Source organism: Heterodontus francisci, chromosome 37 (assembly GCF_036365525.1).
Source record: "Heterodontus francisci isolate sHetFra1 chromosome 37, sHetFra1.hap1, whole genome shotgun sequence".
Taxonomy (NCBI): domain Eukaryota; kingdom Metazoa; phylum Chordata; class Chondrichthyes; order Heterodontiformes; family Heterodontidae; genus Heterodontus; species Heterodontus francisci.
In genome coordinates, this window is record NC_090407.1 from 25602906 (window position 1) to 25628038 (window position 25133).

At 44.3% G+C, this 25133-nt stretch overlaps 2 protein-coding genes across 3 annotated transcripts; one reads left to right on the forward strand and one right to left on the reverse strand.

The window, feature by feature from the left end:
• tmem82 (transmembrane protein 82) lies at nucleotides 1–14823 on the forward strand. The gene is made up of 6 exons (XM_068017370.1): nucleotides 1–124; nucleotides 212–284; nucleotides 3686–3863; nucleotides 5191–5599; nucleotides 9031–9218; nucleotides 10188–14823. Exons 1-6 carry the CDS (start codon nucleotides 43–45, stop codon nucleotides 10299–10301), a joined length of 1044 nt encoding a protein of 347 aa, XP_067873471.1. The 5' UTR covers nucleotides 1–42; the 3' UTR covers nucleotides 10302–14823.
• bcl2l16 (BCL2 like 16) lies at nucleotides 12150–24379 on the reverse strand. 2 transcript variants are annotated; one of them, XM_068017373.1, is made up of 3 exons: nucleotides 23939–24379; nucleotides 15917–16077; nucleotides 12150–12305 (listed from the first exon to the last, which is right to left on the reverse strand). In XM_068017373.1, the coding sequence occupies exons 1-2, from the start codon at nucleotides 24377–24379 to the stop codon at nucleotides 15931–15933; spliced, it is 588 nt and encodes a 195-aa protein (XP_067873474.1). In that variant the 3' UTR covers nucleotides 12150–12305; nucleotides 15917–15930. The 2 variants fall into 2 exon arrangements, with proteins under 2 accessions (XP_067873474.1, XP_067873473.1); XM_068017372.1 differs by lacking the exon at nucleotides 12150–12305 and having other exon boundaries at nucleotides 12313–16077.
• Nucleotides 24380–25133: the final 754 nt, after the last annotated feature.

A 25133-nucleotide genomic window follows, 5' to 3' on the forward strand; every position in this document is an offset into this window, starting at 1 on the left:
ATCTTGAAGCCGAGATTGATAGAGTGCGGGCAGAGCCTAGAAATGTGGGGTTTTTGGCGATGGAGCATTCCCAGCTTCGGGTGGATTTCCCTGACTTCGAAACCCATAGACAGCCTGCTGCAGGGTAAGGAAGAGCCGGGACTGGGAAAGGCGGGGCAGCCCGTTCTATAGGTTGACTGAGTTTTAAATATTGCCCCCTTTTTCTCCTCAGGCGTGATTGCGGCTTGTGCTATTTCCATTCTCAACCATTTACTGCGGATTCACCTCCAGATCCAGTGTATGAAGTAAGTTTATTTGGGGAAATAACCCTCCTGAACTTGGCTCTATCGCTTTCCCTTTAGGGATTCTCGATAAGTTTTTATCCAGTCCTTAGAATATAAGAACATAGGAGTAGGCCATTCGGCCCCTCAAGCCTGCCCCGCCATTCAATAGGATCATGGCTGATCTGCCCCAGACCTCCACTCTTTCTTGCCAGCTCCTCATAGCTCCCAACTCCCCGATATTTCAAAACTCTATCTACCTCCTGTTTAAATACTTTCAGTGATCTTAGTGAGTCCTTGGTGATTTTGCGTCTAATCCCTACTGTTCTTGTAATGGTTTCACAGAGAGGGGCACAGACTAGTGTATTGTGAGGTATAGTGAACTATGGACTAGTGTGCTGTGAGGTATCTGTGAAGGAATGAGACTTATCAGTGACAGTGGTGCAGTGGTTAGCACTGCAGCCTCACAGCTCCAGTGACCTGGGTTCAGTTCTGGGTACTGCCTGTGCGGAGTTTGCAAGTTCTCCCTGTGTCTGCGTGGGTTTCCGCCGGATACTCCAGTTTCCTCCCACAGCCAAAGACTTGCAGGTTGATAGGTAAATTGCCCCAAGTGTAGGTAGGTGGTAGGAGAATTGAGGGAATGTGGTAGGGAATATGGGATTAATAGTAGGATTAGTATAAATGGGTGGTTGTTGGTCGGCACAGACTCGGTGGGCCGAAGGGCCTGTTTCAGCGTTGTATATCTCTATGACTCTAAATAGTTCCCTTTCTGAGCTGGAGAGGTTGATTTGCATTGCGTTAACAATTATCACATCATTAAAAGGGTACTTAAACTGTTAATTTCCAATGCAAACTTGCTGTAGCAAGTTTAATTCACGTTTTATTTGAAAATCCAGCATATTCTTAAAATAACAGGGAGGTTGAGGGCGATCTGCCATTTTGCTGAGCTGCGCAAATCATCCAGCAACTTGTGGTGCATCAGAAATCATGGGGTGTCTCTTCCTCACCACAAGTCGCTGGCTGATTTAGACATTAATAAGTGAGCACCTCTAAACTCACTCGTTATTTTGGCAGCATACACTGGGTCAATATTTAAGCAAATGTCTCATTACAATTCAAATAATTGTTTATTTCTTGTGTTGATATAGCTATTAAAACAATGCACCCCTGGCTGTAATACTTCTTAATACACTCACACCCTTACTATAACCCTTCACAATATACCTTACCCCTCAGTGTAACAATCCTTCATAACTGCTCACTGCACTAAAATACCCCATGCACCTCACTGTAGTTTTGACAGTAACACCCTCTGACATACTTTGAGCAGTGTTAGGTGTGTCAGAGGGCTACGATGCGGTATATCAGAGTGTTACCATGAGGTGTGTGGAGCAACACTCTGACATACACTACACTGATCATTTGGGGAAACCTTAGGATGTCTCTGGATAGATGACTGGCCTTTCTCATCCAAAATTATCTTGTAGAATTCTGAGATTGGATACTGCACCATAACATACTTCAATGCACCCCACACCCTCAGTATAACATTCCCAGATATGCCAACCATCCCTGCCTGTAGCCCGCTGATATACCCTACACTCCTCAATGGAACAGTCTCTGATATACCCTACACTCCTCAATGGAACAGTCTCTGATATACCCTACACTCCTCAATGGAACAGTCTCTGATATATGTCACACTGTTACCTGCCATAATACACATTATGAGCTGCTCCCATTTATATTGAACATTTTCTATGTTTCGCTCCATGGGTCAGGCTCAGTGTACCAAACTCAGAATAATGAACGGTCTGTTTTTCTCCCAAGTCCTCATTCATCTCACTCAACATGTGATGATGAGATGCAGTAATTCCTGTTTCTGCTTGATGAGGACAAGAACTAACTATTCTTAGTGTGCTGAAATGAAGAGAGGTAGTTTAACCTTTCCAAGGCCATCTGATAAACTACTTCCACAGGCTGGGGAAGTCAAACCCAAACCCTATTTCAAATGTTTTGGGGCTGAACTCCACTATTCGGGTATTTGGAATTTTAAAACCTAAGGTGCTGTTGGGTAACTCTTACAGTGGAACTGTAGTGAGAATGGAAGAAGCTTTAATTATTTTACGCAGCATGTGTGGTGGGTATGAGTTGAATACAATGGCTGGCCTCCATCTCCCACCTTCCATAAACTTGAGGTCATTCAAAATCTGCTGTCCGCATCCTAACTTGCACCAAGTCCTGTAAACCCATCATCCCTGTAATCACTGGCTTGCACGGGGTGCCCAGTCCACCGATGCCTCAAATTTAAAGTTCTCATCCTTGTGTTCAAATCACTGCATGGCCTTGCCCCTCCCTATCTCTGTAACCTCCTACAGTCCTTCAGCAACTCTACATTCCTCCAATTCCAGTCACTTGTGCATCCCCAACTTCCTTCGTCCCACTATTGGCAGCACTGCCTAGCTGTCTAAGTCCCAAGCTCTGTAATTCCCCTCCTAAACCTCTCCACCTCTCTGTCCTCCTATACGACAATATTTAAACCTATCTCTTTTCTCAAATCAGTTCTGATGAAAGGTCACTGACCTGAAACATTAGCTCTGCTTCTCTCTCCATAGATGCTGCCAGACCTGCTGAGTATTTCCAGCATTTCTTGTTTTTATGCCTGATATTACATCCTGGATGAGTCACAGCTTCCTACAGATCAATGTACAACATTTTATACCCTACCTCCCCTACTATGCTGTTGAAATCCTCTTCCCTTTATCGCCTTAAAGACTGATTTCTCTAAAGTTGTCCTCGTTCAGATGAGATGTTAAACCAAAGCCTTGCTTGCTTGACCTGATCGCTCAGGTGAATCTTCAAGATCCTATGGCACTATTCAAACAAGAGCGAGGATAACATTCCTGGATAACATTCCTAACCCAAAACTATGAAAAACACACAAATTTGTTATTAATCTCATTGAAGTTTGTGGGATGTTGCTGTGTGCAAAATAGCTGCCACATTTGTCCACATGAAATAATTCATTGTATTCAGTGCTTCGAGTTATTCCTGAGAGAGAATCCATAAGATGCTCATGTCCTGCAGTAATTGTACACTGTCCATTGTTCATAGAGTGGACAAAGCTTTCAAATAGCAACAAACAGCATTGGAATGTGACCCCTTTCATCCTGCACAATCAATGAGAAGGGTGGGGAGTGAAGGATATGGGGAGTGTTGAAATTCAGACTTGATCCCATCCGATAGGAAAGGTTGATTGAATGAGTCATCCCAGAATCACTGCCTGACCTTCCCAGGAACTGGTACTAGGAGTGCACAAACCAGGATTTCTCCAAGCTGCTTTAGTCTGAGGACACTAGAAAAGTTGGCGAAAAACAAAGAATCTGAGCCAATGATGAGGAAAGCCCGGCATTTTATTGTTTCAGTGAACCTGCCCGAGTTGGGGTCAAAGCTTCCAAATTGCGTTCCCAGCGACAAATTGTGGATTCTCTGCATTTATGCATCCTGACCATCATATTCTCCATCGTGGGATCAAGAGTGTCCTCTCTGGTGGTACTGGAATTCTCCCTACGAACCCTTTCCATGTTGCTTTCCAACAATCATGTAAGTTTTTATGGTCCTTATTGCTTTTGACAGGGTAACACACAATGTCAGCAAGTGCGTAGTGACCAGCAGTTTCTGGGGTACAGATTGACCAGCAGTTTCTGGGGTACGTAGTGACCAGCGGTTTCTGGGGTACAGATTGACCAGCAGTTTCTGGGGTACGTAGTGACCAGCAGTTTCTGGGGTACATAGTGACCAGCAGTTTCTGGGGTACAGAGTGACCAGCAGGTAAACGGGTACGTAGTGACCAGCAGTTTCTGGGGTACGTAGTGACCAGCAGTTTCTGGGGTACAGATTGACCAGCAGTTTCTGGGGTACGTAGTGACCAGCAGTTTCTGGGGTACGTAGTGACCAGCAGTTTCTGGGATACAGAGTGACCAGCAGGTAAATGGGTACGTAGTGACCAGCAGTTTCTGGGGTACATAGTGACCAGCAGGTAAATGGGTACGTAGTGACCAGCAGTTTCTGGGGTACATAGTGACCAGCAGTTACTCGGGTACATAGTGACCAGCAGTTACTGGGGTACAGAGTGACCAGCAGTTACTGGGCTACGTAGTGACCAGCAGTTACTGGGCTACGTAGTGAGCAGCAGTTTCTGGGGTACATAGTGACCAGCAGTTTCTGGGGTACATAGTGACCAGCAGTTACTGGGGTACATAGTGACCAGCAGTTTCTGGGTTACAGAGTGACCAGTTTCTGATGTACGTAGTGACCAGCAGTTTCTGGGGTACATAGTGACCAGCAGGTAAATGGGTACGTAGTGACCAGCAGTTTCTGGGTTACAGAGTGACCAGTTTCTGATGTACGTAGTGACCAGCAGTTACTGAGCTACAGAGTGACCAGCAGTTTCTGGGTTACAGAGTGATCAGCAGTTTCTGGGTTACAGAGTGACCAGCAGTTACTCGGGTGCATAGTGACCAGCAGTTACTGGGGTACGTAGTGACCAGCAGTAACTCGGGTACAGAGTGACCAGCAGTTACTCAGGTACAGAGTGACCAGCAGTTACTGGGGTACGTAGTTACCAGCAGTTACTGGGGTACATAGTGACCAGCAGTTACTGAGCTTCAGAGTGACCAGCAGTTTCTGGGGTACATAGTGAGCAGCAGGTAAACGGGTACGTAGTGACCAGCAGTTTCTGGGGTACGTAGTGACCAGCAGTTTCTGGGGTACGTAGTGACCAGCAGTTACTGGGGTACGAAGTGACCAGCAGTTACTGGGGCACAGAGTGACAGGCAACTGTTTTTTGATTGTAATGTTAATTTGCTGTTCATCCACCTGTTTGGAACATTTGAGGAAGTTAAGACTGAACTTTCTAACTGGTTTTCAGGGAACCTCCAATAAACAGATCTTCTTACTGTGCCAGTTCTCTGTGGGATGTGGTATGACGGCCAGCCTGAGCTACCTGAACGAGGGGGCTCCTCACTCGACGTTAAGCTTGGTGCTCAGCACAGGCCTCACTGGCCTCATCATGTGGTATGTATGGAAACTGGCAAAGCACATCAGCATGATGTATGAATTGCACAGTAAGGAGCGGTACTGTGGGGTGTGCATCCTCCTCCTGGCCACCTGGCACCAGATTCCTAAGCTGCTGTGCAATGCCTTGAAGATTGTGTTCATCGTGGCAGATGTGGCAGCCATCTTCCTCATTAACAGAGACTTCATCACCACCTCGGAGGCAATAAGATTCTGGACACCTCTGACCATCTGCTACACCCTGCTGGTGATTTACATGCAAGGTGAGAAGTGACTGCATAGTGACACAGGACAGAGCTGTGAAGTGAAGGGGCAAAGCCAAGGCCACCCATCCTCTCCACCCGCCCCCCCCCCCCACCACCTCACCAAGTGGCTCCGTGTTATTTGTGTTACCCAGCATCACATTGTGCTGTACAGACTAAGAAGGTTCCATATATGGTCTGTGCTGAGTTAACTGACCTAAACCAGGCCAGCAGTCACTACTTCAGAATCTCAGGATTAAAGGAAGAAAACGAAATCGGCCAAGGTTCTGATCCCAATCACTGTGCAATGATTCAACGCTCATTGTCTGGGAATGCATGTAAAGAAGGGATGGATTACTGAATGGTAGCTAGTAGTTGTGGAATCTGTACCCCAGGAATGAGTCAGTGTCCTCAGGAGAAGAAGGGAGAAAATTAGGACAAAATTTGAAAACTCTGCAAGTTTCATTGTTTGTCCTCCCTCCTGTGACAGGGTTGATTTTTAATCTTGTCAATTGGTTATTTTTAAGGTTCTCCAATTTACCCGAGCCCTTCTCTGCATTGTGTTGAACGTCCTTGCTGTTTCTGTAATCTGTGGAAATGCAGAAGTTTAAAAGCAATTGTAAACTGGGAGAAACAGGTGCAGTGCGAATTATAATCAGCAAAAGGGACATAGTCTTTGTCTCCATGGAAAGAAATGTTAAGAACCAGAAACTTGTTTTCAGATGGTGAGTCCCTAAGTAGACACAGGGATACATCTCCTCCTGAATGCCCAGCTCCTCTGTGTACTCTCCCTTCCTTCCTTCATCCCACCATTGGTAGTAGGGCCTTCAGCCACCTCAGTCTTACTCCCTAAATATAGCTATCCCTCCGCTTTTTAAAACTCTTCAAACCTATCTCTTTGACCTAGCCTTCATTTGTTAGTCTCTTCCTTCCTGATGCAGCATTTTTATCCCTATTGCACAGGATTACATAGAACTTTACAACACAGGAGAACAGGCCATTCGGCCCAACTGCTCGGTGCCAGTGTTTATGCTCCACATGAGCCTCCTCCCACCTTGCTTCATCTCACTCTATCAACATATCCTTCTATTCCTTATGTCCTCATGTGCTTATCTAGCTTCTATGCTATTCACCTCAACTCTCCAGTTCCGCATTCTAACCACTCCCTGGATGAACAAGTTTCTCTTGAATTCCTTATTGGAGTAATTAGTGACGCTGATCTATCTATAGCCTCTAGTTCTGGACTCAACCACACACTCCCCAACCCCCCGTCCCGTCACAAAAGTTGAAACCTCTATGTCGATTAGTAAGTTTGCGGACGACACAAAGGTTGGTGGAGTTGCGGATAGTGATGAGGATTGTCAGAGGATACAGCAGGATATAGATCGGTTGGAGACTTGGGCGGAGAAATGGCAGATGGAGTTTAATTCGGACAAATGTGAGGTAATGCATTTTAGAAGGTCGAATGCAGGTGGGAAGTATACAGTAAATGGCAGAACCCTTAGGAGGATTGACAGGCAGAGAGATCTGGGTGTACAGGTCCACAGGTCACTGAAAGTGGCAACGCAGGTGGATAAGGTAGTCAAGAAGGCATACGGCATGCTTGCCTTCATCGGTCGGGGCATAGAGTATAAAAATTGGCAAGTCATGCTGCAGCTGTACAGAACTTTAGTTAGGCCACACTTCGAATATTGCGTGCAATGCTGGTCGCCACACTACCAGAAGGACATGGAGGCTTTGGAGAGGGTACAGAGGAGGTTTACCAGGATGTTGCCTGGTCTGGAGTGCATTAGCTATGAGAAGAGGTTGGATAAACTCGGATTGTTTTCACTGGAACGACGGAGGTGGAGGGGCAACATGATAGAGGTTTACAAAGTTATGAGTGGCATGGACAGAGTGGATAGTCAGAAGCTTTTTCCCAGGGTGGAAGAGTCAGTCACTAGGGGGCATAGGTTTAAGGTGCGAGGGGCAGAGTTTAGAGGGGATGTGCGAGGCAAGATTTTTACACAGAGGGTGCCTGGAACTTGCTACCGGGGGCGGTGGTGGAAGCAGGTACGATAGAGACGTTTAAGAGGCATCTTGACAAATACATAAATAGGATGGGAATAGAGGGATACGGTCCCTGGAAGTGCAGAAGGTTTTAGTTTAGGCAGGCATCAAGATCGGCGCAGGCTTGGAGGGCCGAATGGCCTGTTCCTGTGCTGTACTGTTCTTTGTTCTTTGTTTGTTCTACTGTGTCAAATGCCTTCATAATTTCGATCAGGTTATCGCTCAGTCTTCTCTTTCTAGAACCCAGCCTGTTCAGTCTTTCCTGATAGCTAACGTGTCTCAGTTCTGGTGTCATCCTCGATTTTTAAAATTCTCACCCTTGTTTTCAAATCCCTCCATGGCCTCGCCCCTCCTTATCTCTGTAACCTCCTCCAGTCCCACAATCCTCTGTGCTCATCTAATTCTGGCCTCTTGAGCATTCCTGATTTTAATCACTCCACCATTGGTGGCTGTTCCTTCAGCTGCCAAGGCCCTAAGCTCTGGAATTCCCTCCCTAAACCTCTCTGCCTCTCTACATCACTTTCCTCCTTTAAGACGCTCCTTAAAACCTACCTCTTTGACCAACTTTTGGTCATCTGCCCTAATATCTCCTTTTGTGGCTTGGTGTCATTTTATTTTATAATGCTCCTGTGAAGCATCCTTGGGACATTTTACGATGTCAAAAGTGCTATATAAATATTAGTTGTTGTGCATGTAAATCATCTTTTTCACTTTTTAGAGTGCTTCTATGTCTTTTTTATAACATGGAGACCAGAATAGTCATAGAGTCGTACAGCATAGAAACAGGCCCTTCGGCCCACCGCGTCCATGCTGACCATAATGCCTATCTATACTAATCCCACTTACCTGCATTAATTCCATATTCCTCTATGCCTTGCTCTTTCAAGTACCTGTCCAGATGCCTCTTAAATGTCGCTACTGTTCCTGCCTCCACCACCTCCTCTGGCAGCTCATTCCAGATACCCACTATTCTTTGTGTGAAAAATTTACCCCTTTGATCCCCTTTAAACCTCCTCCCTCTCACCTTAAATCTATGCCCTCTAGTTTTAGTCACCCCTACCATGGGAAATAGTTCACAGTAAGTGTAGTTTAATGAAGTTTCTGTGTAAGTTTAACATAACTTCTCTGGTTTTGAATTCTAATTAACTCTGGTGCTTTGTTTGTACTTTTTAGAGGCTTTGTTAACCTGCGTTGCTACTTTTAGTGACGTGTGAATCTGTACCCCTCGATTCCCAGAATTGTGAAACACCTTGGGTCATTTTTACGTCAAAGGTGCCATGTAATGCAGACGGTAATGGTATGAGGGTAAAGGAAAGATCCTGCATTACTCTTATACATGGTTAGATGGTAAGTACCTTTTCCATTTATGTGCCAGTATAAATGATCTCTTTCTCATGTTTCAGAGGAGCAGAAGCAGAATCCAACTATGCAGAATACCTACCAGACGGTGAGTGTGAGGATGGGTGGGCTGCTGATTTTGACCCTGACTGTTGGGAAGTGGGTGGACGTGTTCCACGTGCTCTTATCACTGGTCGGAGAGATGTTGTGTCTGATTCGAGCAGGAACAATGCTGGAGGCCTTCAGACGACAGGTAAATAAGCCTCTTTGTCTCTTTGCCTATCTTTTATACCAGAAGTGACTGGCTCAGGCCATTCCTTAGAGTGAGGTAAAACCCATTGCAAACAGTGACGTACAGAATGGCAGGAAACACTGGGGCCAAAAGGCTGATTCTGTATACAAATTTCAGAGATCCATGTGAACATTTAACCCAGTCAGCCTCCTCACTGTTTATAATTCCATGTCTATTTTTTGTGAGTTCTGCCATTGCATGGTTTAATCATTTTTAAAGTTGATGCTGTGTCTATATTTCTGTTTGCATCTCAGCATGTAATGACATTCTTACATGTCTTCCTAAAATATAAATATAACTAAGCAAATAGTAACCTTAACATCTCACTTAACAGCTGAGTATTCACTGCTTGCAGACTTAGCTCAATATGGGGACACATCCCCTCCATGTTCACATTTGCCTCTACACACACCCATACAATCCATGTTCACGTTCATCCATACACATGCACACTTCCTTCCAAGTTTACACACTCAAGTACATTTATTTGGACTGATGCTCTTTTCTGATTTCAAAAGGAAATTGGATGGGCAGTTGAAGGAAATAAACTTGCAGGGCTATAGGGATCAAGTGGGGGAGTGGGACTGACTGGATTGCTCTGCAAAGAGCCAGCATGGACTCGATGAGCGAAATGGCCTCTATTTGTGCCGTAAATGACTCTGGTGTCGAATGTTTTTCCGGGTTCAGATATGAAAAACTTAGTGTTTTTAAAGTTTCCCAATCTGTTAACGGAATTAGATTGGAAGGATGTCTGTCTGGTAAGTAATGTCCAAGCTCACATATAAAAAGTGAGTGTGAGTCACTGGTGGGCAGCTGGTGCCTGTAGTACTGAACCCCAGCAAGAGTTAGCAAGTTCAGGGGAGGAGGGGTTGGGGGGGGGGTGAATTTTAATGTCTTCATTAAATTTAAACTATAAATTATGTTTTACAGGGTTCCTCAGATGTCAGTCCCCGGGGGGCAATAAGACAACCCCAGTTAAGTGCACAACAGAGGTCAAGAGTATCTGGCACACAAACCCTGGATCAGCAAAAAGACAGCAGCTGAATGGAGAGTGGATCCGCATCTGTACTCAGACCTGTACTCGGATTCAGCAGCCTGGGGCAGCTTAAACAGTTCTGAACTCCAACTCATTTCAATTAGTTTTTGATTTGCTGTTTGCACACTGTAGTGACTTGGAGAGAGAGAGGTGTAAGTTTCAGCCAGACTGGGAAACTACCTTTCTTTCAATACCAGGGTTTGTTGGTATGTGTAAATAGACACTGAAAACATGGTGGAAAATGTATGTTTTGGGATTACCATTGCCTCATTATCATGGAGGTTCTTAATAATATGGGTAAATGAGCTGGGGGTGGGGGGGCGGTGCATGTCTCCTTGAAGCTGAATCTGGGACCCTCATATTGATTAGTAAACTGGGCCCCCCACACTGGCTGCAGCTTCCCATTTCTTCCTCGAGGTAATTTTTAAAGTTGAAGCCCCTCACTACCACCTCCATGCTCAGTGATTGAAGGCTTTGGTGCTGATTCCCTGGTCTGTGTGGTATTTGCTGATCTCAGTAGGGGTGGGACTAGGGGCGGTACAATTAGCATAAGCATCCCTGAGTCAGAGAAGTAAAGAAGTTAGCCAGAGATCCTGCTGCTATCAGTGGTCACAGCTCAAAGTGTGCATGGACATTGGGTGAGGGATGGGATTGGACTCAGTTTAATGCCTCCCCAGAGTCAAATACTCTGCTGACATTTGATGTCTAGGGTCTCCTTGTGAAGAATGGAACCAGGGGGAAGATACTGGGAGGTGCCTGGCATCAATGGAGCTCTTAACTAGGCAAGAGTTGGCACATTCAGTATAGGGAGGGAGAAAATTGGATGGAAAAATTGTGGATTCAGTTATGTAGGACATGTAAGTGATGTAAAGTGGTTTTTTTCTGTCTATCTGCCTGTTATTTGTTGATGACCATCCCCAGTTTGTTCTGTCACATTCTATATAAAATTCATTGAAAGTGTTTCCGTCAATAAATATTGTTGGGGAAAAAACTGTATCGTCAGCCTAATTATCCCAGCAAACAGAGCATGCTGTCGTGAATGGATGAACCTGTGGGGGATGGGTGGAATATGATGCATATCCCATGAAGCTTCTGCCACCAGTGGATAGCAGGTGTTAGCACTGTTCTCTGGGCTCAGCTGATGTGGCTGTATGGGTGCTACAATTGGCCTCAGTGCCTGGATCAAGAGTGAAAAATCTGTTGGTTCCCACTCCTGATCACTATGTAGTGACCCCTGCTAGGCTTATTTGTGTGGAGGTCAGATGCAGACAGAAATGAATCACAATTGTGCTGCTGCCAGGTCAGATGCTCTGTGGATACTCCAGTGTCAAAAGTTCACAAATCAAGAAAGGTCACTTGATGAAGTCCCAGAGGCTGTCTGGTGCACTGACCCTGGAACCCAAGAGAATACAAGTCAGTGCATTAAGGGAGGAGATTGGGGAAAGAAAAAATTCTGGAATTCATGTTAAGAATTTGGCAGCCTTGTAAATGCTGATTTTTGTTTTATTCTATGGGAGCTCAGCCTATGTGTTTGTGACACAGTTTACACTGCACTGCATCAAATGGTTCTGCAGACTGATGTTGGGCAACCCGACTGGGTTCTTCAGAAAGTCAGGACCAACGTCCGAGCAAGTATGTTAAACCATTGTGGGTTTCTAACGATGTTCAGAGGTGTGTAGATTTTCCAGCAGGAATTATTAGCAATGATGCCTTGTGTCCACTGGGTGGTGGGGTTGATTATTTTGTTAGAATATTATTTGTCACTTTTCCAATTTCCTTTGCTCCACCTCTCCTGAAGGTGCTAAAATACAGAAATGCTGGGACAAGAAAGGACTTGACACCAAATAAAAAAGAGGCATCATTTATTCACAGACAACGCACCGTTGCTGTATTTCCTGCAGTCTTGTCTGTGATGTACACACATGGTAGGAAAGAACAACTGGACAAAGTCACATCTCCAAACCCATTGCAATACTAGCAGAGAGTGCTATAGAACCATAACAGATCTGCATCTGAAAGAAAATCAGATAATTTAATGTTTCTATTAGGACCCTCCATCAGTGAAATGTTAACCTGTCCTTAATCTTTCAGATGCTGTATATTTCCAGCACTTTCTGTTTTCATATAGGGCGGCGCTGTGGTTAGCACCGCAGCCTCACAGCTCCAGGGACCCGGGTTCGATTCCAGGTACTGCCTGTGCGGAGTTTGCAAGTTCTCCCTGTGTCTGCGTGGGTTTTCTCCGGGTGCTCCGGTTTCCTCCCACAAGCCAAAAGACTTGCAGGTTGATAGGTAAATTGGCCATCATAAATTGTCACTAGTATAGGTAGGTGGTAGGGAAATATAGGGACAGGTGGGGATGTTTGGTAGGAATATGGGATTAGTGTAGGATTAGTATAAATGGGTGGTTGATGTTCGGCACAGACTCGGTGGGCCGAAGGGCCTGTTTCAGTGCTGTATCTCTAATCTAATCTAATCTAATCTTATCCTGAGACTGTGCCCCTCCCGTTCCAGATTCCCCAATCAGCGGAAACAATCTCTCCACTTCGATTCTATCAAGAATCTTGTATGTCTCAATTAGATCGCCTCTCGTTCTTCTAAACTCCAGAGAATCTTGGCCCAATTTACTCAGCATCTCATCCCAGGGACCAATTTAGTAAATGTTCGCTGCACTGCCTCCAGTATATCCTTTCTTAAATGTGGAGACCAAAATTGCATGCAGTATTCCAGGTTCGGTTTCACCAAAGCCCGTTACGATTTTAGTAAGACTTCTTTATTCCTGTACTCCAATTTCCTTGCAATAAAGGCTAACATGCCATTTTCCTTCCTAATAGCCTGCATGTTAACTTTGTGTGTTACTTGTACCCAAGTCTTTCTGAACATCAACACTTGCCAGTTTCACACCTTTTAAAAAAAAATACTGTGCTTTTCTATTTTTATAACCAAAGTGAACAATTTCACACTTCCCGACATTATACTCCATCTGCCATCTTGTTGCCCGGTCACAACCTGTCTCTATTTCTTTGCAGCCTCTCTATGTTCCTCCCTGCAGCTTACCTTTCCACCGAGCTTTGGACCATCAGCAAACTTAGATATATTACTTTCTGTCTTTTCATCCAAGTCATTAATATAGAGTGTAAATAGCTGAGGCCCCAGTACTGATCCTTGCGGCACCCCACTCTTCACTGCCTGCCAACTTGAAAATGCCCCATTTAGGCCCACTCATTGCTCCTCATCTGTTAACCAATCCTCTATCCATGCCAATATATTACCCCCAACACCATGAGCCCTTATTTTTCCTATTAATCTTTTATGTGGCACCTTATTGAATGCCTTTTGGAAATCTAGATATACTACATCTACTGGTTCCCCTTTATCTACCCTAGTAGTGACATCCTCAAAAAAATTCTAATAAAATCGTCAAACAGGATTTCCCTTCAGAAAAACCATGTTGACTTGCTCTAATCATACTATGCTTTTCCAAGTTATGAAAGTGATTCTGTTTTTGTTAAAAATATTTTTAAAGGAATTTATAGTTAAACTGAATAAATGTTGCACCAGTTGTTTTTAAAAGAGAGCCATCAAGGGGGCACTGAAGGCTTGGCAACATTGTTACAGGTTGTCACCAGACTCAAGTTAATGATAGAACAGAAACCCTGGTAACAGGGGCAGAGAAGTGACGAGGTCCCTTGATTGGACAAGGCCAGTAGCAGCAGAGTGCACCTGGGATGGGCAGAAAATTCACAAGCTTATTGGTTGTGTCAGTGTGTGTTTTACCTTCTGGAGTGAGCGGCTGATAAAGTCAAATAAAAGCAAAATACTGCGGATGCTGTATATGTGAAATAAAAACAAGAAATGCTGGAACCACTCAGCAGGTCTGGCAGCATCTGTGGAAAGAGAAGCAGAGTTAACGTTTCGGGTCAGTGACCCTTCTTCGGAACTAGCAAATATTAGAAATGGCAAAGGTTATAAGCAAGTGAGGTGGGGGTGGGGCAAGAGATAACAAAGGAGAAGCTGTAGATTGGACAAGGCCACATAGCTGACCAAAAGGTCATGGAGCAAAGGCAAACAATATGTTAATGGCTGATAAAGTCAAGTCTGCTGAAGAAGTGTAAAAAGGAGAGAAGACCACAACCCAACTTGCTTTCCAGTATCTCTGAAGGACCCTGAGAAGTCCACTGTGTCAATTCATCTTGTTTCCTATCTTTGAAGAAATCCTGCTAAATTGCTTGGCAATGCCGCCTGAAAGGAACTGTTCGGAAAGATCTTAGTGATCTGTCCACATGTACTCAGACTGTATGCCAGTTTTGGAACAACATATCTCATCTGCTGTTTTCTTCAAAAATGAGCAAGTAATCTGCCTAAGTGTTTTTTTTTGTCTGTAACAGAGCTCTGAATTTTAAAAATCCCTTTTATTTTTTTCGGTTAACCGGTGTATATTGTGTTTGAGTGTGACGGGACTAAGGTAAAAAGGGAACTTTAAAATTTAATATGTGTGTTTATGTTTTACTTCATTATTAGTTAAGACTTATTTTATAATAAACTGATAATTTTGTTGTTCATTAAAAAAAACCTGGTTAGTGTGTTCTATTCTGGGAAAAATAGAGTATTAGTAAGTGGGAAAATTTAAAATAATATGTTGTGACCTGTGGAGAAGTGGGACTAGAATAAACAGTGCACTTCTCCTGCCTCAGTCGTAATAAAGTGCATTGTTAAGACTTCTTTAATAATAGTTACCAGCATCTTCCCAATGACTGATGTTAGGCTAACTGGCCTTGTTTTCTCTCTACCTCCTTTCTTGAAAAGCGGTGTAACTTTCGCCAACTTCCAATCTGATGGGACCATTCCCGAATCTAAGGAATTCTGGAAAATCATAGCTAGTGCATCCATTATCTGTGCAGCTATCTCTTTTAGAACCCTAGGATGTAGGCCGTCTGGTCCCGGGGACTTATCAGATTTTAGTCCCTCAAGTTTCTCCAATACTTTTTCTCGGCTGATATCAATTTCCTTAATTTACTCACTCTTTTTAGCCCCTGGGTTACTGCCTATTTCTGTTTTGGAACTTGTGTCTTCTACAATTCCAAGATTCAGATTCTCAAGGTTCATTTTTTCCTTTTTATCTGTTACAGACCCAACAGTGTTGCATTCTGTATATGAACAGATGGGAAATAACCCCACTAAAATCTTACACAAATAAATGGTTGAGATAACGATTGGTTCCAATCTGAAGTGAGTTCTCTATTGGTAAATCAAATTACTCAAGATGCATTTATATAACACTTTTCATGACCGCAGAATGTCCCAAAGTGCTTTACAGCCAATGAAGTACTTTTGAATTGTAGTCATTGTTTAATATAGGAATCATTCTTACCCCACAATCTAGTTACACAGAAAGGCTGATGGAAAGCAGAGGTTAAATTATCCATTGAATCAAATGTCCTCTGAGGATCAGGCACAGAATTTAACCAATTAACGAATCACATATATGTATTTGGTATGGGTCATCAAATGTCCATGCTGTGCTGGGACAGCTCACCCGAGGCCGGAATATTTAAATTTGTAATAGATGGAAACTGAGTTTGAATTGCTCTGGCGAGAGCTATGCAGGAAATGGAGTGAAACTGACCCATGGTGAATGTCTCAAAAGGTCTGCGGCCAGCATAACCTTCTCCTGTAAATGTAGTAAAGCAGGGACATGGTGCCCAGCAGGAGTAACACTCCACAGCAAGCTCGGATCATAGTGTGTTCAGGTTCTTCCTTCTTAGCGTAACGCTCTATGAAGCCAGACTGAGAAAGAAAGAAGACAGCACAATTTGAAATGAGAAGAAATACTCGCATTATGTATTGCCTTATCACATGTTGCAAAAACATTTTAAAGTGCACAGCAAGATGTCAAAAGCAGCAATGAGATGAATGACCAGTTTATCAATTTCTGATGCTGTTGGTTCAAATAGAATGTTAACCAGGAGAATTCTATGGTCTTTTTCAAACAGTGTCATGGGATCTTTAATGACCACCTGATTTCTTTGAGCCCTGGCTTCTTTAGCACTAACAGCTCACCCTGCCTGTGGCTTTTTGTTTTGGGTGTGTTTAAAATCAAATATCTCCGCATATTGGGTCCACTTCTCTCAACTTGGGGAGTGTTGGGATTGGATGGTTGTGGGGAGGGAGCTTGCATATGTCCTTAACTCTTCAGTTCTTTCTGAGCTCCTGGCAGAGCCTATGTATCACCCATTCAATGTGGCATAGACCCCCTACATACTTCGTAAAATTTACTCACCGTTTCTTGTAGGGAAGGTGACAGTTCACCAGAGGGGTGAATGTAACTCTTTGCATTAAACTGAATTGAGCCAACATGTGGTATGGGGAAGAGGGAATTCATTCTTCAGTGATCAGGTCACACATGCAAATAGTTGAATCCACAGAGACTGTGAAGCCAGTTATGGTCTTTGTGACATAGAATCATAGAATGGTTACAGCACTGAAGGAGGCCATTTGGCCCCATCGTGTCTATGCCAGCCTTCTGCAAGAGCAACTCAGCTAGTCCCACTCCCCCTCTCTTTCCCCGTAGCCCTGCAAGTTTTTTCTCTTCAGGTGCTTATCCAATTTCCTTTTGAAAGCCACGATTGAATCTGCCTCCACCATACTCTCAGGCAGTGCATTCCAGATCCTAACCACTCGCTGCATAACAATGTTTTTCTTCATGACGCTTTTGGTTCTTTTGCCATTCACCTTAAATCAGTGTTCTCTGGTTCTTAACTCTTCCACCAATGGGAACAGTTTCTCCCTATATACTCTGTCCAGATGACTCATGATTTTGAACACCTCTATCAAATCTCTTCTCTTCTTGAAGGAGAACAGCCCCAGCTTCTCCAATCTATCCATATAACTGAATTCCCTCATCCCTGGAACCATTCTCATAAATCTTTCCTGCACCCTCTCCAATGCCTTCACATCCTTTCTAAAGCGTGGTGCCCAGAATTGGAGACAATACTCCAGTTGAGGCCGAACCAGAGTTTTATACAAGTTCACCATAACTTCCTTGCTTTTGTACTCTATGCATCTATTTATAAAGCCCAGGCTCCTGTATGCCTTATTAACCGCTTTTTCAACCTGCCCTGTCACCTTCAACAATTTGTGTACATATATCCCCCGGTCTCTCTGTTCCTGCACCTTCTTTAGAAATGTATCCTTTATTTTCTATTGCCTCTTTTTGTTCTTCCTACTAAAACGTATCACTTCACACTTCTCTGCATTAAATTGCATCGGCAATGTGTCCGCCCATTCTACCAGCCTGTCCTCTTGAAGTGTATCACTATCCTCCTCATATTCTCAATACTTCCAAGTTTTATGTCATTTGCAAATTTTGAAATTGTGTCTTGTACACCGAAGTCAAGGTCATTAATATAGATCAAGAAAAGCAGTGGTCCTTATACTGACCCCGTGGGGAACCCCACTATATACCTTCCCTCAGTCTGAAAAGCAACTGTTCAACGTTACTCTTTGTTTCCTGTCACTTAGCCAGCTTCATATCCACTCTGCCACTTTGTTGACTGATCTGTTATATGGCATTTTCTCATGTGTCCATGTACACCTCATCAACCAAATTACCCTCACCAACCCTCTCTGTAACCTCATCAAAGAACACAATAAAATTAGTTAAATACAATTTGCCTTCAACAATTCTGTGCTGGGTTTCCTTAATTAATCCACATTTGGCCAAGTGACTGTTAATTTTGTCCCATATTATTGTTTCTAAAAGCTTTCCCAGAACAGAGGTTAAACTGGCTGGCCTGTCGTTACTGGCCTTATTCTTACACCCTTTTATGAACAATCTCAGACCATCATTCATAACAGCTAGATTTGGGGCATAACCTGAACATGTACATTATGACCTGATTAACAACCTTTATTCACTCTCCCTACCCCTCCACCAAGCCATCCCAATTGCTCTGAGGTTTCTGTCTCAGTGCCAAATGGACCAAGTATGTCCAAGCATTGATGCTGGTTTCTATTGAGTTAGATCAGGGGTCCCCCGGCCCAATTAATTTTTCTGACCGGCCCTCCGACAAACGCTTAAAAAAAAATCGACCGCACAGATAAATTTAATAAGCATTAAGATACGGCCTATGGAAATAGGTATAAATCTGACCATGCACAGCAGAAAAAACGCAAGCCCATTGATGTCTCTCTACTCTCAATTGGTTCAATTGTGAAGCGCACAACTATTGTGGCCAGCCAATCAAAGGCAAGTAGTGAATCGGCCTATTAAACGGAATGCATTGCAACGGTTCCCACTCTACATCAGACTTCAATATTTTTGTTGTTTTCCTTTTCAAGTCTTCTTCTTCTTTGACCTCCTTGTCTCGAGAGACAATGGGTAAGCGCCTAGAGGTGGTCAGTGGTTTGTGAAGCAGCGCCTGGAGTGGCTATAAAGGCCAATTCTAGAGTGACAGACTCTTCCACAGGCACTGCAGATAAAATTGGTTGTCGGGGCTGTTACACAGTTGGCTCTCTCCTTGCGCTTCTGTCTTTTTTCCTGCCAACAGCTAAGTCTCTTCCACTCATCCTTTTCCAGTGCCACATCATTAAGCCATCATGTCAAAGAAACGAAAGATTGATGCAAAATGTCACAAATTTAATGAAAAGTGGTCAGACGAATATTTTTGTGTCCCTCACATAGATAAAATTCTTTGCTTGATATGCTAAGAAACTATTGCGGTTTACAAGGAATATAACATTAGACGGCATTACGAGGCAAAACACCAGCAACGGTTCTCTGTGAAAGCAGGAAGGAAAAATTTGAGTAGTTGAAAAAAATCCTTCACAGGCCAGCAAAACCTGTTCAAAAGGAAATTTGAGGAAAATGTTGCCTCTGTTAGAGCCAGGTACCGAGTGTCTCAGCTAATAGCAGCGGGCGGCAAGCCTTTTACAGAGGGAGAGTTTATCAAGCAGTGCATGCTACAAGTAGTTGAGGAAATATGCCCAGAAAAGCGAGACCTCTTCGAAGCGGTGAATCTGTCAGCTAGCGCACTTACTAGAAGAGTAAAGGACTTAGGTGACGACCTGTTGACACAATTACAAGGTTATGCCCAAAATTTTGATGTTTTTTCTATTGCTTTGGACGAGAGTAATGACATTGTTGACACAGCTCAGTTGCTTGTATTCATTCGTAGTTTGACGAATCGTTCAACATTAGCGAGGAACTGGCAGGGCTGCCAAAACACTTGAGCGTCTGGATTTAAAGTGGGAAAATCTGAAGTGTGTTACCATTGATTGGGCAAGGAACATGATGGGGAAAAATGTCGGGTTGATGGGTAGAATGGGCATAGCAAAACCAATCGAATTACACTGCATTATTCATCAACAGTCGCTTTGTGGAAAAGCACTAGACCTCGATGAGGTTATGAAAGTCGTAGTGTCAACGTTAAATTTCATCTGTTCTCGTGCACTCAAGCAGAGACAATTCCAAAGTTATTTGGAAGAAACTGATGCACTGTACATCAACATGCTCTACCACAGTGACATTCGGTGGCTCAGTCGCGGCAGAGGGCTCAAAAGATTTTTGGAGCTGTGCACCAAAATTGACACATTAATGACTGAAAAAGGCAGGCCTGTGAAAGAACGTTTTAATAGTGGCTATGGAAGCTCGCATTTCTAACCGATCTGACTCAGCACATAAATGATCTCAACATTAAATTGCAGGGCAAAGGGAAGCTAATCTGCGATTTATATAGCTATGTGAAAGGGTTTGAGATGAAGCCGCAGCTGTTTAGTAAGCAGTTAGCTGAAGGCAAGCTGGATCATTTTCCAGTTTGAGCAACTCTCAAACAGAGCCAAACTCTGGGACGGATTTTCCAAGGAACATGGCTGTACAAAAGGTTGCATTGCTACAAGAGCAGTTTTCTGAGAGATTCCAAGATTTCCACTGACATGATGCTGACAAACGGCTTTTTGAAAATCCGTTTGCTGTCAGTGTTGATTCAGCACCAGAATCGCTACAAATGGAATTCATTGATCTCCAGACAAACAATGCTTTGAAGGACAAGTACAATGAAGGTGATTTGATTGCATTCTACAAGCACCTCCCAAGTGACAATTTTTCATGTCTGAAAGAAAGTGCGCAGGGCTTCATTACTATGTTTGGCAGCAAGTACATTTGTGAACAGACATTTTCACGGGTGAAGATTGCCGAATCAAGGTTCAGATCAAGACTATCTGATGATCATCTGCATGCTGGAGTGTGCATTGCTGTCTCCAATGTGACCCCAGACATTGGCCACTTAGTCAGTGAGAAACAAGCGCATAAATCACTCTGAGGGTTTCAGCGAACGATTCCTCCATCAGGCCCGGGAGGGTGAGTACATGTTTGTTAATGACCCTTTGGTAAAAAAGTTTGGGGACCCCTGAGTTAGATGATCTCAACAGGGCTGGGGGCGTGGGTGGGGGGAAACATTTGGCTGAAGCACTGCTGGGCCAGGGAGGGGAAGAATCAGAAGAAAGTGTTTCTGCTCCTAGTCACCATGAGGCAATCCTGCTACAAGTGGTCTTTTCAGTGGAGGAAGAGGAGTGTCACTAAATTCATTCCTAGTTTAAAGCATCTTAGTTACCCAGAGAGGCTCATAGCTGGGTCTCTAGTTCATTTGATTAAGGGTTATAAGATGATGAAGAGACCAGATTTTATTTGTGTAGACCATTTGTTTCAACTGAATGTTAGGAAGGACCAGGGGTTACTCTAACAAGTTATATAAAGGAGAACTAGGTTAGGAGTTTGTTCTTTTCTCAAAGAACAGCAGGCCAGTGGAACAGATGGTTGGCTCGGTGAATTTCTTCAAGTGAGAGCTGGGTCTGTTTCTGGCAGGCAGAGATCACTTCACGCAAGAGGTAGGTACACTGTAATATTTATTAAGGCCAGGGTTTTCTCCTGGTCTAATTTTGATCACCTAAGGGGATCGGAGAGGAATTTTCGAGATGTTTGCCCCAGTTGGCCTGGGTTATTAACATTTTTCGCCTTCTTCCAGATTACACAGTTTCAAGTGATTCACAAGACAGCACAACTACATGGAACCACCTGGATGGATCAATAGGAATTTTCCTGACCCTCACTTTTCGTATGATCATAGAACAAGTGATACCCAGTGAGGGAGCCAGTGGCTTCAATAGAGGAGGAGAGAAAACTAGAGAGAGAAAAGAAATAGTGAGGGGTATCAGAGAGTGTTAGAACAAGAGGTGTGGTTATATCAGGGAATGTTACAGTGTGGTCTGGGGTGTATTAGGGATTGGTGCATGGGAGATTGGTTAAGAAAGTAAAGGCCCATGGGATCCAGGGTAATTTGGCAAATTGGATTCAAAATTGGCTTAGTGGCAGGAAGCAGAGGGTGATGGTAGAGGGTTGTTTCTGCAAGTGAAAGCCTGTGACCAGTGGTGTACCGCAGGGATCAGTGCTGGGACCCTTACTGTTTGTAGTGTACATTAATGATTTAGACGTGAACATAGGAGGTATGATCAGTAAGTTCGCAGACGACACAAAAATTGGTGGTGTCGTAAATAGTGAGGAGGAAAGCCTTAGACTACAGGATGATATAGATAGGCTGGTAAGATGGGCGGAGCAGTGGCAAATGGAGTTTAATCCTGAGAAGTGTGAGGTGATGCACTTTGGGAGGACTAACAAGGCAATGGAATATACAATGGATGGTAGGACCCTAGGGAGTACAGAGGTTCAGAAGGACCTTGGGGTGCTTGTCCATAGATCACTGAAGGCAGCAGCACAGGTAGATAAGGTGGTTAGGAAGGCATACGGGATACTTGCCTTTATTAGCCGAGGCATAGAATATAAGAGCAGGGAGGTTATGATGGAGCTGTATAAAACGCTGGTTAGGCCACAGTTGGAGTACTGTGTACAGTTCTGGTTGCCACACTATAGGAAGGATGTGATTGCAATGGAGAGGGTACAGAGGAGATTCACCAAGATGTTGCCTGGGCTGGAGCATTTCAGTTATGAAGACAGACTAGATAGGCTGGGGTTGTTTTCTTTGGAGTGGAGAAGGCTGAGGGGGGACCTGATTGAGGTATACAAAATTATGAAGGGCATTGATAGGATAGATGGGAAGAAACTTTTTCCCTTAGTGGGGAGGTCAATAACTAGGGGGCATAGATTTAAGGTAAGGGGCAGGAGGTTCAGAGGGGAGTTGAGGAGGAATTTTTTCACCCAGAGGGTGGTTGGAATCTGGAACACACTATCTGAAGGAGTGGTAGAGGCAGGAACACTCATGACATTCAAGAAATATTTCGATGAGCACTTGAAACGCCATAACATACAAGGCTACGGGCCAAGTGCAGTGAAATGGGGTTCGTGCTTGATGGTTGGCACAGGCATGTTGGGCCGAAGGGCCTGTTTCTGTGCTGTAAAACTCTATGACTCTCTATCAGGGAATGTTACAGTGTGGTCTGGGGTGTATCAGGGATTGGCACAGTCAGGTGTCTGGATACCTCACAGAGGGTTACAGTGAGGGATGTGGGGTATATCCGACTGTGTTACAGTAAGGGGTTTGAGTTTTAGCAGAGAGTATTACAGTGAGAGACCTGGTTATGTCAGGAAATGTTACACTGAGAGGTATATCAGACAGTTACAGTCACATTCACAGGGTATATCAGAGAGTTTGACAGTGAGGGGTGTGGGTATATCAGAGGGTGTTCCAGCAAGGGGTGTGGGGTATATGAGGGAGCGTTACAGAAAGGGGAGTGGGGTATATCAGGGAGTGTTACAGTGAAAGATGTGGGGTATATCAGAGTATTACAGTGAGGAGTGGTCCACTCCTTTCCTCTTTGTGCTTTTCTTTTCTCTCATCTTATTTTTCTTCACCTTCCCTTTTCTTCAAGCCTCTGGGAATGGTTTATTTGTATTTATCTGTATTGTTGTTTACATGACTATGAGGGAAGGGTGTAGCCAAGAGTCCAGGTTGCTGAGAGGTCCAGTGGGGTTGCGGGAGCAGACTTACCAATTGTGGAAGAGAGGATAAAGTTGTTGGAGTCAAGTTGATGAATCAGATTATGATTATTTTGTGAATCTTTTATCTGTTTTGTGATACTGTCTATTTTTAAGCATGTTTGGAGGCATGAATAAGGAATTGTCATGGTTACATGTCTGTGCAAATGTATTTTGGTGGAATATGGTTAGGCAGAAAGTTTTAGCATAATACAACCAAAGTATAAAATAACTAATTGGAAAGCAGAAAAACGCAAAGACTTAAACACGACCAATGAGAAAGAAGAAAATTGGCCAATGGCTTAATGTGCATGACAGGCACAAGAATTATTAGAAAGATTAGGGTATCTACTTGGTTCCATTACTGAAAACAGCAGAATTAGCGGCCAAACAATTTGAAAATGGTGGTTTGTGTCTGCTTGGATGCAGATAATTCGCAATCACACAAAGTGTGGGATGTCACATTGTTGGGAGTCTGATACAATCTAGGTGAAAATTCCAGCTTGGAGTCTAGCCAAACCACTAACTCATTGATTGGCGCAGCTCCTCAGAACATCACTGTTGCCGGGCAGTAAGCTACATACCAGTTAGTGCATTTGAACTATTTTAATTGCATTGCCTTAGAGCAACTGTGTGAGGCCTGTTTATTTCAGTGATACTTACCCATCCTCCATTTTCTCTAATGTGCGGACACACTTTTCTCTCCACATACTCTCCCACTCTGAATTCCAGCTCCTGTAGCACAGAATCCATGCCATTCTTCTGGCAGTATATAGCCAGCTGCCCTGCCAGGACGTAAATGGAAAGGATCCCACTCCAGGTCAGCTCCTTCTTCTGCCAGGGTTTCTCTGGTTGGAAATGCTCATCCAGCATCTTGCATAAATAGTCACAGGCACTGTCAGGGTAAACTTCCCTGAAAACCCGGGGCCATCGCTTGAAGAAGATGGGATATTTCTCCAGGAGGTCATGGCCTGCATGTCTCAAGGCTGCTGCAGCCGTGCTGGGAGCTGGTTTTGATGTCCTACCAGTCACGTACCTGATGTAATCTTGCGACATTACATAGGCTTCCTTTACCACGTGATCATCACTTTGTTCAGTTGTCATTTGAAGTGGCCACAGTCTGGGAGATGTGTTTGGTTGCTGAACTGCTCTGTGCTGTTGTGATGGAATTGAACTCTTAAATATCAGGAGATAGCTAATAGTGTCTAAAAATAACTGGCATCAGGGTGACCAGGCCAGGGAAAAATCCTGGCAAAATATCAGTGCTAATGTTCAGAAATACTGCAAGCAAAGTATCGTTAGTGCTAAGAAATTCAAGCTCCTGTTCTGATTGCATTCCTTATGTGTTACTGTTACTATGGCCGGAATTGTGTTCTTGCGGCAGGGGTTCTGCGACAGGCCTGAAAGCTGGGGGCAACCCTGCTTCGACTGTCTGCGAGACCCACAGCCACATTTTACGGGGGTCAGGCAACTAATTGGTTGATGTCGGGGAGTTCGTCCCAATTAGGGATGGCCACCTGCCCCCAGGAGCTGCCGGCCAATCGGCAGCCTGAGCTGGAGCAGTGGCCACTGCTGGGACTGCACCCCGGAATATGACGCCAATGAAGGACACCGCCCTTCTAACCAGGTAAATGGGGTCTGGGGGGGGGGGGGGGTGCCAGGGCCAGTCAGGCAGACCTCGACGAGGTCAGGGGGGAGGCTGATTGGTGACGGTAGGCAGCACCATTGCTGCGGCAGCAGTCACTGCCACCGGGGGGGAGGGGGCCCTCCGTGGGCCAAACAGTGTCCAAGTCGGAGGGTATTTCCCCCACCCACCCCTGAGCCAGCTGGGAGTCCACCAGGATTTACCTGGCAGTCT

Coding starts and splice junctions, on each gene's coding strand:
- tmem82 (XM_068017370.1), top strand. CDS start 43: ATGTGGGGTTTTTGGCGATGGAGCATTCCCAGCTTCGGGTGGATTTCC. Junction 285..3,685: donor CTCCAGATCCAGTGTATGAA/GTAAGTTTATTT, acceptor TTATTGTTTCAG/TGAACCTGCCCGAGTTGGGG. Junction 9,219..10,187: donor TGGAGGCCTTCAGACGACAG/GTAAATAAGCCT, acceptor TATGTTTTACAG/GGTTCCTCAGATGTCAGTCC.
- bcl2l16 (XM_068017373.1), bottom strand. CDS start 24,379: ATGACAACTGAACAAAGTGATGATCACGTGGTAAAGGAAGCCTATGTA. Junction 16,078..23,938: donor TTAGAGAAAATGGAGGATGG/GTAAGTATCACT, acceptor TTTCTTTCTCAG/TCTGGCTTCATAGAGCGTTA.